Raw genomic sequence first — 20,792 nt, forward strand, 5'->3', positions numbered from 1 at the left:
AAAGTCTCAGCTCTGACCAGCCCTAGTTAGGAGCTTGGAGGCCCCAGTGAGGTGAGTGGCAGTGCTTCCTGTTCTGTATTTTTGTATTCCTTTTGGTCTGGGGAAGAGGGAGCATTCAAGCTGACATTTCTGGAGGCCTACTGTGTGCCTGGAACTGAGCTTGAGCTGTGGGCACAAATAATTGGTTCCTGCCCTTCAGAAACTCAGTATAACCGGGAGTTTTTACTCTTCACACCTACCTATGACTTGACAAATAAGCTGTCTTTGCTTCATCCGGGTTGACATTTACCTTTTTGGGCTGTTTTGGGGACTGCTTTTTCTGGCGTACTTTTTACTTCTTCTGAGCACAGACACAGTTCTTTTTTCATGTGTTCTTCACAACAATGTAGCACATTAGGGAAAACAGACATGATAAATTCTTTTCAGTTGACACATAAGGGCATGAAGATTCAGAAAGATAAAGGAATTTGGCTAGATTCACCCAGCCAACAAAGATAGCCAAGTGAGGAGCAGAGTCCCAGGCCTTGTGGCACGGCCAGCCGGGGCATCCTCTGGCTTTCTGCCATTGTGTCCACGTATGACTGGAAGTCCCTGGAGCGGGGAGTTTCCAGGCAGGAGCCTATGGAGGACATCCCGTCCTTTTCACCCCTCCTGAGGTCCCATAACTACCAAAGCTCTTAATGCCAAGGCAGCCCCAAGAGCACCATGCATTCATTCCAGTTGGCCTGTCCTGGTTGAAGCAGGGCAGCTAGGCTCCACAGCAGCCTCACTGTGGGCACCACCTGAGGAGGCCCTGTCACTGGGAGTCCGGGAGGGACAAGTTGCTAAGCACTGGGCACTGGGATGAGTTGGAGCAAAGACAGAGCCAGGTATAATTTGTTAATAGGTAAAACTGTCATTTCAGCAGTTGTAAAGTGGCCATATGTTTTGTTTGCTTTTTCTGTATTTAATACTTTTAGAAGGGGCATTTTTCACAGCCCTCACCATTCATGTTTTCTTACAGATGAACCTCCTCACTCTCTTGCCTCCTACCTCTTGTGGGCATTTGACATGGCTTCTACCTCCTGGTCACTATGTCTTGCCTGTCCTTCTGCCAGGGTTCCTCTTGTCCTGGTGCTTCATGGCCTTAGACTTCCTAGGCTAATTTTCCTCTTCCTGACATTCTGAGAACTGTACTCCTGGGTCTGTGTCTAGGCCCTGAGCCTTAGTTCTCTTTCCTGGACCCTAGAAATATTTACTGTCACATTGAACTGTGTGTGTTAGACTAGTTGCTGTTCAAGGATTTACAAAGAGATGGTGGAGGAATACATATCTACAACCACTTTGTTAAGATATAATTTATATACTATCCAATCCACCTATTTAAAGTGAACAATGGGAATAATTCTCAAATGTCCTAGGGAAGATTGGTAGAATAGAGAGGTGGTTTGTAGGCTGTGGTGTTTTAAGGACCAGAAGAACTTAAAAAAAAAATTTGGAGGACTAAGGCCAACTTTTTATTTTGCTGAGTTAAGGGCCTTAACATGGAAACAACACACTATCTACCATCATTATCTCATTTTTTTAAAAGGACATTTTAACACAAAAAAGAAAGTATATAATTTCAGAAAAAACTTATTTACGTTGGGCACTTTTAACTTCTTGTTTCAGGACCATTGGAATGAATGCCACAATAAACAAAACACCTCAAAGCCTGGTGGCTTAAAAAAACAGTAACTATCCAAAAAAAAAAAAAGTATGTAAGAGAACAGAACACTGTTCTTTTTGTATAGCTCTGACTCTTAGAACCACAGTAATAGATCACATACTCTTCATAGGCTCACCAAATAAATAGTTAAGCCAACCAGGATATGGAGGGGCAGGAGCCATAAAATGGAATACAAATACTAACAAATGAACTGAGCATTACTAATTAATAACATAACCTTAATGAAGTGGACAGGGAAGAACTAACCCAAGTGACTTTGTGAAGCAGTATTTTGACCAGGTACTGTAAAGCTAAAACAGAACTGTATGTACATGCTGTAATCTAGTTTGGTAAATGTATTTCTCACAGGGATATGGGTTAACAGTTTTGAAACTAGTTTATTTGTATACTAGAACAAAAATATATTGTAGATAATAATAGCAGGTTTCTCAGTGTTAGAGAAAGAAATTATAAATAAGTAAAGTGAGAAGACTAATGAGCCCATGTATTACATTGGAATCTGAAGTATCAGTATAAACTTGTAGTTTTTTAAAAAATACAGATAAATAGATGTAGAAATACAGATGTGTGGAGATACACACACAACAGTAACATCACAAGAAATATAGGTATGTGCATGTATATAGATGTCTGTATGTATATATATGTGTACATCTGTTGATGTCCTCTTTTCTTTTGGCACAGATTATTAGAGAAAGTGAACTCAATGTCCCTTAAACATTAATGACTGATGATTACATGGAGGCCCTGAATGTTATTCTAAACCATATTTGTATATGTGGTTAGAATATATGTAATATAGTATTCTAAACTATATATATTAGTTCCCATGCTGCTAATAAAGACATACCTGAGACTGGGTAATTTATAAAGGAAAGAGGTTTAATGGACTCACAGTTCCACATGGCCAATGAGGCCTTACAATCATGGTGGAAGGTGAATGAGTAGCAAAGTCATGTCTTTACATGGCAGCAGGCAAGAGAGTGTGTGCAGGGGAACTGCCCTTTATAAAATCATCAGATCTCATGAGGCTTATTCACCATCACAAGAACAGCACAGGAAAGACCCACCCCCATGATTTAATTACCTCCTACCAGGTGGCTCCCCCACGACATGTGGGAATTAGGGGAGCTACAATTCAAGATGAAATTTGGGTGGAGACACAGCCAAACCTTATTACCATATATATACACAAATGTATGTATGTATATGTGTGTGTGTATATAATTTGTATTGTTTATAAATTACCGAGTCTAAGGCATTTTGTTACACACACACACATATTTCTAGCTCTGCCTACTGAGAGGGCTTAGAAATACCAACGCCCTAGTAGTAATGAACACACCTAGCATCCAGATCTTGGCTTCTAAACACTGTTCTCCAATTAAAAAAAAAAAAAAAAGAGAAAACAAAAAACCAGGGCTCTTGAGAAGTGGCTAATTCCAGGACTGGGGAAAGGGAAATACAAGATGAACCTGGAACATCTTATGGAATCAGAAAGTAAGCAAATACTTTTAAAAAGAAAATGATTGTGGGGAGGAAGGATTTTTCAAAGGACTATAAGAGCCAATCTGAAGGCACTTCTGATTGCTAAGGCTGAAACAATTTGAGCAACAAGATAAATAATAATAGTGTTGGACCCATAGAATAAAATATCCATGAGTTCATACTAATATAAATAATTAGAGGCGTTACAATTTTTTCTTGCAGTGAAATAAATCCCAATTAATAAATGTGTAAAGAAGGAGAGAAGTAGCAAATTGCCATTAGATGATTACCACAGTGGTAATTGTTGCAGATGGATTCCCCTAATGGCATGCAATGGTTTTTAGAGTAAAGGGATGGATTTGTATAATCTGAAAGTATTTCCCCCATGATTTCTTTTTTTTTTTTTTTTTGGTAATTTGGTGGGTTTTTTTGTAGTATATCCACAGTGTTGTGCGATTACTGCCATTGTCTAACTCCAGACCAACAGTGGTCAATCCTCATTCCTTCCTTCCTGCAGCCCCTGACAGCCATTAATCTACTGTTTCTATGGATTTGTCTATTCTGCACATTTCATGTAAAAGTAATCATATGATACATGCTTTTTTGTCTCTGGCTTTCACTTAGCACAACATTTTCAAGGTTCATCAATGTTGTAGGATGTATCAGTATTTATGGCTCCTTTTAATGGTGAATAATATATGGATATACTACTTTTGTTTATTCATTTATCAAATGATGGACATTTGGGTTGTCCCCTGATACCCAAAATGATGGTATTAGAAGGTAGGGCCTTTAGGGAGGTGATGAGGTCAAAAAAAAAAAAAAAAAGGAGGTGATGAGGTCATCAGAGTTCCACACCCCATGAATAGGATTAGTGAAGAGGCTTGAGGATGCCTCCTGGCCCCTTCTACCATGTGAAAACACTTAGAAGTCACCTTCTATGAGGAACAGGCTCTCACCAGACACTGAAACTGCTGGTGTGATCTTGGACTTCCCAGTCTCCAGAACGGTGAGCAATAAATTTGTATTGTTTATAAGTTACCCAGTCTAAGTTACTTTGTTATAGGATCCCTAACGGACTAGGACACACTCTAAGAAAGCCATTAAAGCAGATGCTTTTGGTTCCCCGCCCAGACTCCCTGGGATCTCCTTTTCCCGTAGGGGGTGTTTCTTCCCCAGCTACTGTGGGGGTTCAAGACTTACTCTTGCCACCTGTTCCTGGACCCCTCTGAGGAGTCAAAGCTTCTTTGCCCAGAGCTTCTGCCTCCACCTGCTCTGGTAGCTTGTGGCCTCTGACTGCCAGGAGGGCGTAGGTGGGGGTACAAAGTCCTCCCTGCCTCCTCATTTCCTGTCAACTGGAGAGCATCCCTTAATAAACCATGTGCACATGAAGCCCTGACTTGTTTCTTCTCCATGAGTGTCTCATCCTCCTTGGACCAGAAGGCTAGCAGTGATGTTCTTCTCATAATGATTGCAGAATACAGTACAACCATGCAAGCACATTTCAAACATCTGTTTGTGGCCCATTTGTCAGCATCCCACTGGCCAACGCATGTGATAAGCAAAATCCAAAGTCAAGGTGTGGGAAGGTACACTCTGCAATGGGAGGAACTGTAAGGTCACATGGCAGAGAGTGTGACAAGCAGGGAGGAAGAAAACTAGTGACAATGTTGCAGTCTACCATAGATTACACCCCAACCAAGAAAACAAGAGTTGTTATCTGGGTCCTGGCCTGTGACTGAAGTCAGTGACAGTCCCAGTGGGAGTCAAAATTCAAGCGTGATGTGGCCTTACTCAATATGGATAGGGCTTCTTGCTTGATATGGACAGAGTTTTCTAGGCTAGGATACTGAGCCTTGGGATCAGCTCTGAAGGAGCCAGAGGTGGGAAAACAGACACTGTAGGCTTTGCAGGCTTGTTTGCCTTCCTGGATCCAGACATCATTTTCTGCCTGTCCCCTTGCTCTCCATCCCGCAAACTCATTACCCGTATGTATCTTGTTTTCTTTTTGCTCTGATTTGCCCTTCCCTTGTGTTCTGGTACATTTTCTTCTGTCGCAGGGGCTCTTAAAGGATGCAGGTCAGATTATACTATCTTTCTAACTTGGACATTTCCCCAGTGGAGAAGTATTTGAAATACTGCATTTCCTGTTGCTTTTGCCACTGCTGCTGCCATGACGTGTTTAGTATCTTATAAATGAGCACAACCTGTATTTTGAGTTAATGCTATTGTGGCTGCTCTTGCCCCCTGTGGTGGCTTATGTGAAGGGAGTAATTTTGGAATTTTCCTCAGAATAACTTGATTCACATAAGATCCTAGCCTCTTGTTTGGCGAGCTTAGCACATTATAACCTATTATGTCTGAAGCTTATAAACTCACATGCTTTTTTCTTTTCCATTTCTAACTTTGATCAAAAGTTTGAAAATTTAAAATACTATTTTTATTATATTACTAGTATTAGTACCATTATTACTAAAAATAACTATTAACATGACTAATTACTATTATAACTCTACCTGCCCTAGTAAAAATCCTTCTTGGCCTTTCCATATAACTCTAGGTCAGCTAGGAATTCCCTCTTTCATTTAAACATTTTCACTCAACAAATGATTATTATTTTTTAAATTTAGAGACAAGTTCTCATTCTGTTGCCCAGGCTAGAGTGCAGTGGCGTGATCATAGCCCACTGCTGCCTTGAACTCCTGAGCTCAGGCGATCTTCCCGCCTCAGACTCCAAGTGGCTAGGACTATAGGAGTATGCCATCGTGCCTGGCTAATTTTTTTATTTTTTTATTTTTTTTGTACAGATGGGGTCTCACTATGTTGCCCAACCCCTGGCCTCAAGTGATCCACCTGCCTTGGCCTCCCAAATTCCACACCTGGAATTACAGGTGTGAGCCACCATACTCAGCCAATTTTAAATTTTTTTCTAGAGATGGGGTCTCATTGTGTTGCCCAAGCTGGTCTCTAACTCCTGGGCTCAGGTGATCCCCTCACCTCAGCCTCCCAAAATTCTGGGACTATAGGCAAGGGTCTCCTCACCTGACCAACAAATGATTATTAAGACTTCACTATAAGCTAGGTCATGTGATAGACCCTGAGGATAAAATGGTGAGCGTTTATATTCACCAGATAAATAAAAAAACTAATGTGTAATTACTGATGGTGGTAAGCGCTATAAAGGATTCATGGTGCTGTGAAATCTTTTGGAGGCAGGTAAATCTAGTCTGAGAAAATAGAGGATGCCTTTCAGAAGAAGTGACTTTAGCTGGGATTGGAAGGATGAGGAGATGGAGGCTGAGTGTGGGAAGAGGATTCTGGGCAAAGGGAACAGCAGATGGAATGGCCCCCTGGTAGGAGGTAGCATGGTTCTTTCAGAAGGATAGAAAAAGACCAATGCGCCTAGAGCATAGGAATGAGGAGTGGACAAGGCTGGAGAGGCAGGCCAGGGCTAGATACTGCAGGGCCTCATTGACCAGGGCGAGGATTTTCATCTTTATTTTCAGAACAGTAGGAGGCCATGAAACGGTTTGAAGCAGGAGAATGACATAGGTTTGGTATTTTGGAAAAGAAAAATCAGTCACTGTAAAGAACAGTTTGATTGGGAATTGAATCAGGGAGGCCAGTTAGAAAGCTGTGATAGGGTCTAGGTGAGAGATGGCGATAGTTCAGACAAAAGCAGTGGGGGAAGATGGAAAGAAGAGTATGCATTCAAGACACACATAGCAGGAAAAATCAACCAGTTTGGGAGGTAGATTGGGTGTCAATGTGGTAGAGTAAAGGGGGATGGCAGGGATGATGTGTTTAGCATACATCCAGGAAGGGACTATTGTCTTGTCAGTTTGGGATCTCTCCAGGTGAGGCAGCCTCTCTCCTTCAAACATTCAGAGATTAGATTAGTACTAAAGAAATTACCTCTCGCCCTATGATCATAGGAATAGGATAGAAGTTGCTGGTTCTTTGTTATTCTTGCCAGTATTCAGCCTCATCTCCTCCCAGAACCATCTTCCGCAGCTGTTTGATGAATATTTTCCTATCCAAGGAAGATGAACGCAGGCTTCCTGGTGGTACCAAGCCAGCAACCCCCACAGTCCTTCCAGTTAGTTCTGTGGCCTAGTCTTTCCTCAGCTTCTGCAGCCTATTGGGTTCTGTTTCAGTGCATTTGCACGGGGGCTTCCTTGCTATGGTATTCCCTTTATTCCTAGTCTGGGACTCACTTTTTGCTTCATTTGACTCCCAACTTTATCAGGAGGGCCACCCCAGGGAAGGATTTTTCCACTGCACTCTGAACATTTTTTTTTTTTGAGACAGAGTCTCACACTGTTGCCCAGGCTGGAGTGCAATGGCGTGATCTTGGCTCATTGCAACCTCCGCCATTCAGGTTCAAGCAGTTCTCCTGCCTCAGCCTCCCGAGTAGCTAAGATTGCAGGTTCCTGCCACCACATTTGGCTAATTTTTGTATTTTTAGTAGAGATGGGGTTTCACCATTTGCCAAGGCTGGTCTTGAACTCCTGACCTCAGGTGATCCACCTGCTTTGGCCTCTCAAAGTGTGAGCCACCATGCCTGGCCTGAACATATTTTTTATCCTTGAAAATAATGGTTGGGGTTAGAGGGAAATCATTATGCACATACTTCTATATACTGTATGTAGTTTCCCATTTTTTTAAAGTAAAACATACAGAAACTCCCTACTGAAGTGGGGTGGCAGGAACAGAAACAGCATGGTGTGCAATATCCCTGTCTTCTTGATTGGGGATAGAGTGACTGGTGGAACTCAAGAGTTTTTTCTGGGCCTCCCAGAATTGAGAAAACTGTTGACTACTTGCCTATATCATTATCCTTCTGTTCTTGAGTTTACCTGATTATTTGAGATAACTTGTGCTGTGTGCTTCCTTGGGAGGAATTTTTTCTGAAAGTCATTGATTTGGTTTCTTAAATCAAACTTAACACCAGCAAGGCAGTGCTATCCTCTGGCAGGAGAAAGCAGAGTCAAAGTCCAGGTGTCAGAAGCACCATCTTTGCTTCAAATCTTCCATTTCCTGAAAAGCCTTTTCCCTGAAATTCTCCATCCCTACAGCAGTTTCATGAATGAATGAATGGGTGTAGCATTCCATTTGTAGTATGTGCTACTGCACAGTTGCTTTTTAACTATACTTGAGTAGTTTTGTGCAGTGCATAGGAATAGCCCATCGATTCACAACACTTGTTTTTCCTAGCTATGGATCAACTCCGTAGATAGGTGGGTGTAGGTTTTCAGTTTCTCTTGGCTCCACTCCCTGCCTCCTTGGCTTGCTCTGTCCTCTTGCCTTCCAGTCTCTTCCTTCTTCCTTTTCATAACATTAAGTTCCACACATTTTATGTGCCAAGCCCTGGCCTAAGGGCTGGGAAATCAAAAAGGAGGAAATACAGTCCCTTTGCTTAGGAAGGAGAGAGCCTCATAGAAGGAGCCTAATTAAACAGATGCAGGTGTTGAGGTGTAAGCTTGCTGGGATGGCAGGCTGTCTGGGGTTCTGTGGGACTGACTGTCAGGGGAGGGGCAGGAAGAGTGTCATGGAAGAGACAGTAATGTAGCATGTCCTGAGGAATGAGTAGGTATCTACCACTTACCTGCTGCACATAACACAAAGCTTTTATTAGCTCAAGAAAACATAGAATAGCTTAAATATGCAGGTTCTAATTGGGGGACGTTGGTCTCTAGATTCAAGTATGAATCTTCTTGCTCATCTTACCCCATTCCCTTACAGATTTCCTTTATAGATTAGCTAAGTGAGTATGTGCGAGTGGCGTGTGTGTTCACAGGAGAGAGATGGATGGATTGAGGAGGTAACTGAACACAGCTGAGTTGTGTCTTCATGAACTAGTAAGTGCTGTTGGCTTGTTGGCCATCCCGGCGACTTTCCAAGGACCTTGTACCTCATGAGCCTTTTCTCTTCTTGGCTTTTAGGGCAGGCTGTTCCTGCAGGATCCCACGTACGGCTGAATCTTCAGACTGGGGAAAGAGAGGCAAAACTCCAATCTGAGGACAAGTTCCGAAATAATTTGAAAGGCAAAAGGTACAGTGTCAACCTTAGGGACTGGGAGGCTAAGTGATGACATTGATTTTGTATTGTAATACTTAAAATGTTGCCCAAATTCATGTGGCTTTTTTTTATTTTGAAATTTAATAGCATAGAATTTGTGATAAATCTGTCAGGGTTTTATGAAGGTTTACTTCTACAGTCTTTGGAAAGAGATAGTTTGCAAAGCAAATTGATACTTTACAAAAGGCTGTAGGGGGAATGCTTAACCTGCTTTAAAAATGAAGCTGTTTTTCCCAGTACTTTAAGAGCACCCATTTGAATCCCAACAATTAATGCGCTGATTACAGATGAGTCATCTATTCATTAAAACAGGCCTGTTAGGCCTTCTGCTTTGCAGTAATACTTCCTTGGTGAACAATAAAATTGCATTTTAAAGTCTTTAATTCAGACTAACTTTTCCTCTTGTTAGTCAGTATTAAAACAGGCTTTCTTGTAGTATAAAAGTAGAAGCTACTGCCATTCTCCACTGGCTAGAGGTTGCCTTATTCCTCAATAACCAGGTTAGATTATCCAATTTTAGAGAATTCAGTGTTGCTATTTTTCTTTCTGTTGCCTTAAATTAGTATCCTTTCTTTTGCTTGATATTTCCTGAATGAAGGGGAGGGAGGTTGAGGCATGGAGTTGCAGGGGTTGCTGGAATTGTGCATTTTGAAAGCTCAGTAGAAATACCAGCCGTGAAATTTCTAACACAGGGACCAGCAAATTATGGCCTGTGGGCCTTATTGGGACTGCTCCCTCCTTTGGTTCAGTCTGCAAATGAAATTGGTTTTTACATTTCTTAAAGGTTGGAAAAAAATCAAAAGGTAATATTTCATGACTCATGAAAATGTATGAAATTCAGATTTCAGTGTCCATAAATAAAGTTTTACTGGGACACAGACATGCTTATTTGTTTACATATTGTCTGTGGCTGCTTTCTTGCTCCAATGGCAGAGTTGATTAATTGGGACAGACACCATATGGATCACATAGCCTAAAATAGTGTCTAGTCATTACAGACAGTTTGCTGACCCTGTGCTAAAACATGTAAGCATTGGGAATTATTAGTTACAGATTGAGTGTGGTTAGTGTTACTCAGTCCTTGGATGATGATGATGATGATGATGATTTTTTTTGTTTTGTTTTGTTTTTTTTTTTAGAGATAGAGTCTTGCTCTGTTGCCTAGGCTAGAGTAAAGTGGTGTGATCATAGTTCACTGTAACCTTGAACTCCGGGGCTCAAGCAATTTCATTGCCCCAACCTCCTGAGTAGGCTGGGGCTACAGGTGTGTGCCACTATGCCTGGCTATTTTGTAAAAAAATTTTTTGTAGAGACAGGGTCTCACTTTATTGCTCAGACCGGTCTTAAACTCCTGGACTCAAGTGATCCTCCTGCCCTGGCCTCCCAAAGTGCTTGGATAACAGATGTGGACCACTGTGCCCAGGCTGGATTTTATAATTTAAACTGTATTTTGCAGGTGGGACTTGGTGGCTCACACCTGTAATCCCAGCACTTTGGGAGGCCAAGGCAGGTTGGATCACCTGAGATCAGGAGTTCAAGACCAGCCTGGCCAACATGGTGAAACACTGTCTCTACTAAAAATACAAAAATTAGCTGGGTGTGGTGGCAGGTGCCTGCAATCCCAGCTATTCAGAAGGCTGAGGCAGAAAAATCACTTGAACCTGGGAGGAGAAAGTTGCAATGAGCCAAGATCGCGCCACAGCACTCCAGCCTGGGCGACAGAGCGAGACTCTGTCTCAAAAAAACTAAAACAAAAACCCAGTATTTTGCAGTTAGATGTAATCAGAAGGAGATCCTAGAGACCCGCTTCTTACCCTAGTCTTTTCTTTGACATGCCTGTCAGAAAGTCACTCAGCTGGTTCATATGTACTTTTGTCAGGTGGCACTCACCCCACAAAACAGCCTGTTCAGATGTACAGTTTTCACTGTTGGAAAATTCTACTTCATACTGAGATAGAGGCATTTGTTCTCCTTTCAGTCACGCCAAATTGAGAAGGATCTTTCATCTTCCTTCATCCCTCCAGATAGGCCTATACTTGGAGTGACCCAGGTCAGACAATTACTCCTTTCTTATAACCATGTAAGAAATAATCAGCTGTCATTATCATGGCCCCTGCCAAACTTCTTTCGTCCACAATACACACATATTTCAGTGTCTCAAAGTACTTTAAGGAAGTCTTTTCTCACATGTAATCCAAGTCTTATTTTCTGAAGAAAATAATCTATTCTTAGCTTATGAATATTGAGTTAGGGGCTGGGCGCAGTGGTTCATACCTGTAATACCAACAGTTTGGGAGGCTGTGGATCATTGGAGCCTAGGATTTGAAGACCAGCCTGGGTAACAGGGTGTGTGTCTCTGCAAAACATATAAAAATTAGCCGGAGGTGGTGGCACACACCTGTAGTCCCAGCTACTCGCGGGGCTGAGTTGGGAGGATCACTTGAGCCTGTGAGGCAGAGGTTGCAGTGAGTCAAGATCGTACCACTGCACTCCAGCCTGGGTGGCAGAGTCAGACCCTGTCTCAAAACAAACAAACAAACAAACAAAACCACCAAAAACAAAAATTAGCTGGGGGTGTGGGTGTGTGAGTGTGTGGTGTGTATTATGCTTGTAGTCCCAGCTACTCAGGAGGCTGAGATGGGGACAGTCCATTGATCCAAAATTCATGGCAGTCTCTCTACTATGTTGTGTGGCTAGCCACATTGCTACCTAGAGCTGCCATGCTTGCTGGCTCTACAGTCTGGGACAGAAGACCCTGGCTCTGGCTTGTCTCAGAGAGTTCCTTTAGTAGTGCCTTATTTCATTGCATACAGTTGGCTCTTAGCAACAGGTTTTCACTGGCTATTTATGCTTTAGGCTTTGCCATCTCTACTGGTTTTAGTCCATATCCCTGTCAACATCTCCATAGTACATCTCTCTTTTTGCCCTGGAGTAACCAGCTTCTTTGACTCTTCCTACTGGGTTTGGAGGACTGAGGGTAAAACCACATTCAAGTTGTACCATCTTGGGTTGAACATTTACCAAGGTCCAGTATGGTATAGTGGTTAAGAAGTTGGGCTAAGGACAGGGCCATTTACTTCCTCCATTGATTTATTTCACAGAAATCTATTGAGTGCCCATGTGCCAGGCATTGGGATACAGCAGTAAACAAAACAGCCTCCATAAGGCTGGCGGACAGAAAACCAGGTACATAAGCACATAAGTAAGATATTATCTGGTCATTACTGATAGTTCGCTGACCCTGTTCTAAAACATGTAAGTACTGGGAATTAATCATGGATGAATTAACTGGCCCCAAAGGGAGGAAGGAAAGGAACCAATGTGGCTGATCTCAGGAACCTGTCAAAGACTAGATTGGTGACCTCACTGAGATCCCTGGAGCTGATCCAAGTCACAGCCACGCATCTTGACTAGAGAGAATACATCCATTGGGGAGCAAGGCTTTACCACTAGCACTTATTTCATTTCAGGGAACAGAGGCAAGAACAAGGATGATATGGACAAAAAGAATAATTAACTCTTTATGCAAAGGGTTAGGTTTATAGGTTTAGGAGGTAGGACATTTCAGACAGATGAAACAACAGGAAGTTCCAGGCTTTATCAAGGAAAAGGCTTTGTCAAGTAGGAGAAGCAAGAAAACAATCAAGGTGACTAGAGGAGAAGAGAGAAGGAAGGAAACCGATAGGAGATGAGATTGGAGAGGTATGTGGGGGCCAGAATATGTAGCTTTTGAGGAACATGTTGTATGTTCTTCATTCACCTTTAATTGTAATGGAAAACCATTGGAAGATTTTTTTCCCCCCTAAGATGGTGTCTTGCTCTGCTACCCAGGCTGGAGTGCAGTGGCACCATTTCAGCTCACTGCAACCTCCGCCTCCCGGGTTCAAGCAATTCTCCTGCCTCAGCCTCCCAAGTAGCTGGTATTACAGGTGCCCGCCACCACACCCAGCTAATTTTTGTATTTTTAGTAGAGATGGGGTTTCACCATGTTGGCCAGGCTGATCTTGAACTTCTGACCTCGTGATCTGCCCACCTCGGCCTCCCAAAGTGCCGGGATTACCGGTGTGAGCCACCATGCCCAGCTGCCATTGGAAGATTTTAGGTAGGAGGGTGATTTAGTTACTATGTGTCTGGAGATGAGATTGAAAGTGGACAAAAGAAGACAGAATTAGGATGTCATTTCAGTAGATCAGGTAAGACTTAATGGCCTCAAGCAATCCTCCCACCTCAGGCTTCTGAATAGCTGGGGCCACAGGCACATACCACTATGCCTGGCCAATTTTCAAGTTTTTTGTAGAGACAGAGTCTAGGGTATCATAACAGAGACTGAATGAATTTGGAGATTTAATTTGGAGGTAGACTCAAGAGGACTTGCTTATGATTTCAACATAGAGGTTGAAGGAAGATACAGGAAGGGGCACGGATTGAGGGTAAAGCCTCATTTTGGAGTTTGAGCAACTGGGTGGTTGTTGATACTGTTTATTGAAATAGAAAAGTTGGGAGAGGGACAGACTTATAAGGAGAAGAATCAAGAGCCATGTTTTAGGTTCAATAAGTTTGAAGTAGTTGTTAAACATTTGAGATACAGATCTATCAGGTAGTTGTGCAAGACTGTGATTGGTGCTCGGGAGAGGTTGGGTTGGAGATGTTAATGTTGAGATCACTGGCAGATAGGTTTTTAAAGTAACTAGGGGAGGATGTCAAGGTGGAGAAGATTGACAGGGCTGAACTCCAAGGCATTCTGGGCTATGTGGCTCAGGTAGGAGATGAGGAACCAGCAAGAGTTGGAGAAGGAGCGAGGAAGTGAAAAAGCCATGAGAGTGAGGTCACAAGCCAGGAAAGGAGAGCGTTTTTTTTTTTTTTTTTTTTTTTTTTTCCGACAGGGTTTCACTTTGTTGCCCAGGCTGGAGTGCAGTGGCATAATCCTGGATCACTACAACCTGGGCTCAAGCAATCCTCCCACCTCAGGCTTCTGAGTAGCTGGGGCCACAGGCACACACCAGCATGCCTGGCTAATTTTCAAGTTTTTTGTAGAGACAGAGTCTTACTATGTTGCCCTGACTGGTCTTGAACTCCTGGGCTCAAGCAATCCTCCCTCCTCGGCCTCCCAAAGTGCTGGGATTACAGGCATGAGCCACCACACCTGACTGAGAGTTTTTTAAGAAGGGAGGGTGAACTGTGCAAATGCAGCTTGGTGGTTGAGGAACTTGAAGTGAGTGAAGAAGGGTCCATCGGATTGGTCATCAGTTATTGGCAATTTTGATTAGCAGTGTAAGTGGAGTTGTGAGGACAGAATCCAGATTACAGTAAATGGCAGTATAAATAGGAGTAAAAAAGGTGGGGGTAGTGAGTGAAAACAATGTGTTCATAAAGTATTACTCTGAATGAGAGCAGGGAGATGGCAGGATAACCAGAAGAGACTGTGGGGTAAAAGGAGAGTTGGTGCGCTGATGGGAATAATCCAGCTGAAGGGAGAAATTGACGATGCAGGCAGGAGGGAGAGGTGTAATTATGGGAGTTAAAGCTTTTGTAAAGGCAAGTGCGATCTGGAACTAAGTTTAATAGGATCAGGGACACTCATCCATTGTAATAGGAAGGAAAGTAGAAAACATAGATTTAGGTGCAGGTTAGCTTGTAGAACTGATCATGGGAAAATGAAGTTTTGGTCTGTTTTTCATAGTGAAGGATGAAGTGAGACCACCAGATGACTGTTTCATGTGTGTGCGTGAACTTGAGTGCACATGTGCGTGCTTGTGTGTATGTAGTTGGGACTGGGAGTGGGTGATGAGAGATGGCTTAGGAGAGTGAGACTGATGACGTAAACAGAGATACACGGCATAATGGGATTAGTCCTGACCGAGTCTTACAGGAGGGAGGAGATAATGTATTCAAGCTATGGTTCCTGAATATGTAGCTCCCTCTTGGGTATGTGGGGTGGAGCAGTGGTATCCTCATGCACTGGCAGTGGATGATGCTCTGTAGGGAGAGGGATTCAGGATTCTCTCCCTACGTTGTAGGATTGTGGTAACTATTTGAATGAAATATTACTTTAAAGGGATTAACACACTGCCTAACACATGGCTAAATGCTCAATAAATGAGTTACTAGCTATTATTAATTAGTTTAGGAGGACTGAGGTTTAGAGAAGATGAGTGTTTTTTTCAGAGCCCTAAAATGTCTCTAGGAAGAATGAAAGCCCTTAGTACATGAGAGCTGAGGCCTGCTGGAATCTCAGACTATGAGACTGATGTGCTCTTCCTGCCTGGAGTAGAGCAGACCACTAGCCCCTTCCTCCTCACCTCTGAAATCTTGTGGGCATTCCAGGATATAGGAATCCTGAACCCAACGCCAGGCAGACAGTCTTGTTAAGCACAGTCCACACTCCACTCTTCCCTTCGTCCACATCATTCTTGTGCTTACCTCTGTTCATTGAACTAAAATGAATGCTAGTGGTAAAACCTTGCTCCCACATGGTGGATGTCTTCTCTCTGGTTAAGACACATAGCTGTGGCTTGGATCAGCTCCAGGGAATTTTGTGAGGAGACCATTCTGGTCTTTGGCAGGTTCCTGAGATTATAGCCACGTTGATTCCTTTCCCTCCTCCCCTTGGAGACTGGCCGTGGAAGGGGCTGACCTTGATTCTGCTCCTTAGTATCTCAAATCCATTCCTTGGTCAGGTTGAGACATACCTCCTGCCTCTCCTCTGTGCTCAGAGGTTGGTCTTATGGTGTGAATCTATCCAACTTGTTTTTGTAAAGACAGGCTGCCTTGTCTAATCAGATCAGGCACACACTGTGGGACTCAGGGCCCTGTTGTCCCCTTTCATGGAAAAATATATTAATAAATAAGGGTGCACGTTACTTCCTGTGTCTTGAGTCCACTTCCCTCTGAGAGGTCCTGCCCTGGCAGCATGCTGAGGGAGGAGCATTGCACAGGTATTCCAGGCTTATTTCTGCCTTGAGAAGCTGGCTGAGATGAGAGCCTCTGTTCGTGGTTGGCTTCTGTCTGCCCCATGCCATTTCTTCCTCTCTCATGGAATGATCCCATTTTCAGCTGTGTCTTTCCTCTTCTAGCTTCAAGGTAAGGTCACTCTGTTAGACCTCTGGCTGACTGAAGGCAAAGGTATGATAGTACACTCAGAGTTAGAGCTGGCCTGGCTTTGCTTACCTTAGGGTGCCATTCACCCAGGGACATTTTCTTTCTTGGGAAATACGATGCTCCCCTCTTATTTATTTTTAGAGACAGGGTCTGACTCTGTTGCCCAGCTGTGGGAGTACGGTGACACAATCATAGTTTACTGCAGCCTCGAACCCCTGGGCTCAAGTGATCCTCCTGCTTCCCACATAGCTGGGACCACAGGCACGTACCATCACATCCCAGCTAATATGTTTAAAGTTTTTGTAGAGATGGGATCTTGCTATCCTTCCATCTTGGCCACCCAGAGTACTGGGATTACAAGTGTGAGCCACCAAGCCTAGCCATGCCTCCCTCTTTACTCTCAGTTTTCTTTGGACAGGCTGGATATCAACACCAACACCTACACATCTCAGGACCTCAAGAGCGCACTGGCAAAATTCAAGGAGGGGGCAGAGATGGAGAGTTCAAAGAAAGACAAGGTATGTGATGTTTTTTTCCTGTGAGTATAAGTCTGCAGCATGGCCTTGTTGTTTTTGCAGAATGGAATCATTTTTATGGGAACTCTTGCAATAAACATGGGATAACAATGTTGTAAAATAATTTAAAGAACCATTAATGACAAATAAGAAACCCTTTTAAACTATTAAAAAAAAGTGCTGGGAGCATTTCTGTCATGGTTTAGGTTAGAATTCTGTTTGCCATCCCTTGTCTTCAAACAGCTCCCTATGCTTTGAGAAATTGAGGCACCGAGCAGGGGTAGCCATTCTCTCCATTATCACAGGGTGAGTGGAGTGAGTAGACTTTACAGCCCAGATCTCTGCCTCACTTACACTTGAATTAGACACAGGCTTGTTCCAAAAGAAAGAGGAGCTGGCCCAGGAAGCAAGAAGCCCGAATCCTTGTCCTTGTCCTTTGAACATGTAGCAAATGTGTTTCTTCTGGGCCTCAGGTTCTTAAATTTTAAACATAGGGCTGGAACAAGAGGATGACTGAGGTTTCCTTCAGCTCTAAATTTCTCTACAAGCTAAGGGAATGAGAGGAGGAAAAGGTGAAGAATTACAGCCCCTGGCCATGCCCCTAATGCGTGGGAGGGCTCACAGGTACAGGTCTATACCAGGAAGAAATCTCACTCTTAGATGGATCATGAGCCCTTGGAGTCATTCCTCTGTATTTCTATTTGAGTCCTGTCAGTTTTTGAAAGAACCTTCTCTGATGGCTGCCTTAGAGACCTAAGTTCTCGTTCTCCCTCCCTCTTCTCCTTACAGTCCCCATTTGCCTTTTTTTTTTGAGACGGAGTTTCGCTGTGTGACCCAGTTGGCCTTGTTTGTGTGGTGGTACGATCTTGGCTCACTGCAAGGTCCACCTCCCGGGTTGAAGCGATTCTCCTGCCTCAGCCTCCTGAGTAGCTGGGATTACAGGTGCCCGCCACTACACTGAGCTAATTTTTATGTTTTATTTTTATGTTTTTAGTAGAGATGGGGGTTTCACCATGTTGGCCAGGTTGGTCTCGAACTCCTGACCTCAAATGATCTGCCCACCTTGGACTCCCAAAGTGCTAGGATTACAGGCATGAACTACCGCGGTTGGCACTCGTTTGCCTTTATTTACCTCTTCATTTCTTCCCCTGAATCCAGGTAATATCTTAAGAGAGACAGCATTAGGCTTTTGACAGCTTGTGTATTACTGGAAGAAGCCATAGGTTGTTTTGATGCTTTAGAACTAAATATTTCTGGGAAAATGAACCTTTTGGGGGATAGGAAGCTGGTGTTTACCTGTTTAAGATGTATGAAATGCAGGCCCAGTCTCCACGTCTTTACTCATCTTACCAAAATCACTTCTCCTACATGGAGAGTGTATGTAGTGTGGGAGGGCACATGGCTCAGTGGCAGCAGCAGTGGGTGAAGGAAGGCAATGCTCGCAATTGCGTCCTACCACAGATGTATTAGCCGAGGGGCTGAGGAGAAGCACATCTTCTGCCTGGTACAGGTGAGGCCAGGAAAGGAGTGCCTGGGTGCCGACAACAGGGCCTGGCCAGGGCTTTGGCTCCTTCCCACTCACTGTCGGCTCCATGTGGGACTGATGGGAACATTAAAAAACTCCTATTCGGCGTCTTCTCTGCGGATGGAGGACCCACTTAACCTTGTTCTCTTCTCTTTGCTTTCCCTGGGAGTGTGTTTGGATTGTCTTTTCTCAGGTGATGGCATTTCTCCCCACCCCAGTAATTCAATTAGTGTAGAAAAGTATGAATATTTATAAAAGTATTTAAAAATGTATAACCAAGAGATTACTTAAAAGTTTTAGTTGCAGATTTTTGTAATTAAAAATACTCCTCTTGGCCGGGTGCAGCACTTTGGGAGGGCAAGGCAGGTGGATCATTTGAGGTCAGGAGTTTGAGACCAGCCTGGCCAACATGGTGAAACCCTGTCTCTACTGAAAATGCAAAAATTAGCCCGGCGTGGTGGCATGCGTCGTAATCCCAGATACTCCAGAGGCTGAGGTGGGAGAATCACTTGAAACCGGGAGGTGGAGTTTGCAGTGAACCCAGATTGTGCCATTGCACTCCAGCTTGGGTGACAAGAGAGAAACTCCGTCACAAAAAAAAAAAAAAAAAAGAAAAGAAAAGAAAAAAGAAAAAATACTCCTCTCCCCTTCAAGGGGATCCCAATATCAGCACCCAAATGTAAGACCCCAGCTCCAGCTCGTTTGCACCAGCTGCCCACCTCTGAGGTCTGGCTATCATACTCTTTCCTTACTTATGTGGAACTTAGGTTGTTAGCACCATCATTGAGGTGCTAAGTCCTGGCGTCCTTCTGCTTTCATTTGGAGGCTATCTGGACTGACTCAGTTCACTGCCAATGTGCTCTTCAAGCTGGCGCTGGGATTGGCAAATAAATGGATTTGAAATTGGTTGGGGAGTTTCTTACATATATCAAGCTCTTGGCTACAGATAGCATCCTATTTTTGTTTATTAATCTTTAAACCTAGCCTGTGTGGTGTCTTGCAAGTACAGAATGGTGCTTTTGTGATTTATATAGACAATACTGTCAGATATTCGGCCATATCCTGTTAATTAAATGAGTGGGTTTTTGGGAATTGGATGTTTTTGGGGAGGAGAACATCAATTACAGTGTATCCACTGGTAGCTTAGTAGGTTTAAGTGAATCAGTCTTTCCCGGAGTCCCTTGGTTCTTGGAAAAGCTGTCTCTCCCAGCAGATTTGGGTTGTTATGGTTGAATCTCATCTACTTATCCCTCTATTTCCATACAAATTGCTTAATGCTTTTATGTTTTATTATGTCTGCTATTGTTCACCTGTATTCTACAAATTATTATATTTCAAGATATGGCCTTCTTAAGCTTTTGATTCTTGGCAAGATGTAATAGACTCATTTCTCCCTATTCCACCAGCTAAGGGTAACTAAAAACCCTGGACATAATACTAAAAGCAAATGTAGGAAGACTCTAAAACACAGTCAGACTGGCTAGGGGCCTTGGAGCTTGGGAAATGACATGGCAGTGAGTTCCTTGGATTTTCTTTTTGTCCTCTATATATTTTAGACTGAGTGTCGGCAAATCCCACATCCTGAAAATGTCAACTGGTGCAGATTTTAAAAAGTTATAAGAAAAGCCTGCTATTTCTAGACAAAGAATTGAGCAAAGGGCATCCTAACAGAACAGAAACCTTATTTACAATACCTGTCCTACTCCTGTCAAAGATCATGAAAATCTCCCCACCCCACTTAGTGCCAGTGCAGTGGACACTGAGGTGGGGAGTCTGGACTTCTGCCTCCTATTTGGTGGTAGTAGCAAACTGTACTCTGATTCCTCCACCAGGATTGCTGGGGCCAAGTGGAGAGCCTGAACTCGGGTCTGTTCCTGACAGTAAAACAGTGGTAGAAGGCAGTGTTCTGCTTCCTCCATCAAGATGGTGTCAGTGGGAGTTGAGCAGAGAGCTTGACTTTTCACTCTCTGCCCAGTGGATACTCTCTGCTTCCCCTGCTGGTGTATTACCAACAGAAACCAAGCGTGGATCCTGATTTTCCATCCCCCATCTGACAGTAGCAGGCTGCTTATCCTGCTGGAGTGGTGTCAGCAGAGGCTAAGCAGGGAACCTTAAGCAGGTGCTCTGCCTGGCAGCACCAACATGGCTTTTTACTTCTCCCTGATGACACGGTGTCCGCTGGGGTGAATGAAAAGTCTGTACTTCCACCCCCAACTTGGAGGCAGTGAGACAGTGTGAGGCAGCATTCTGTTTCCCTCTCTGGGCAGAGCCAGTGGAATAAGTGAGAAGTATGAACTTCTACCCTCGGGCCAGCAGCAGTGAAGCAGTGCTCGATTCTCCCACCAAAGTGGTGTCAGTAGAGGCCCAGGGAGGAACC

General features: G+C 43.5%; 1 protein-coding gene across 1 annotated transcript in view; it reads left to right on the forward strand.

Moving 5' to 3' along the window:
- The window catches only part of SIL1 (SIL1 nucleotide exchange factor), a 237,537-nt gene that overhangs the window by 133,193 nt on the left and 83,552 nt on the right, over positions 1 to 20,792 (forward strand). The window contains exons 4-5 of the mRNA XM_023195311.2: positions 9,142 to 9,250; positions 16,794 to 16,893. Coding sequence (XP_023051079.1) covers positions 9,142 to 9,250; positions 16,794 to 16,893 — 209 coding nt within the window. The remainder of the gene's footprint in view (positions 1 to 9,141; positions 9,251 to 16,793; positions 16,894 to 20,792) is intronic.

Source organism: Piliocolobus tephrosceles, chromosome 4, assembly GCF_002776525.5.
Source record: "Piliocolobus tephrosceles isolate RC106 chromosome 4, ASM277652v3, whole genome shotgun sequence".
NCBI lineage: Eukaryota > Metazoa > Chordata > Mammalia > Primates > Cercopithecidae > Piliocolobus > Piliocolobus tephrosceles.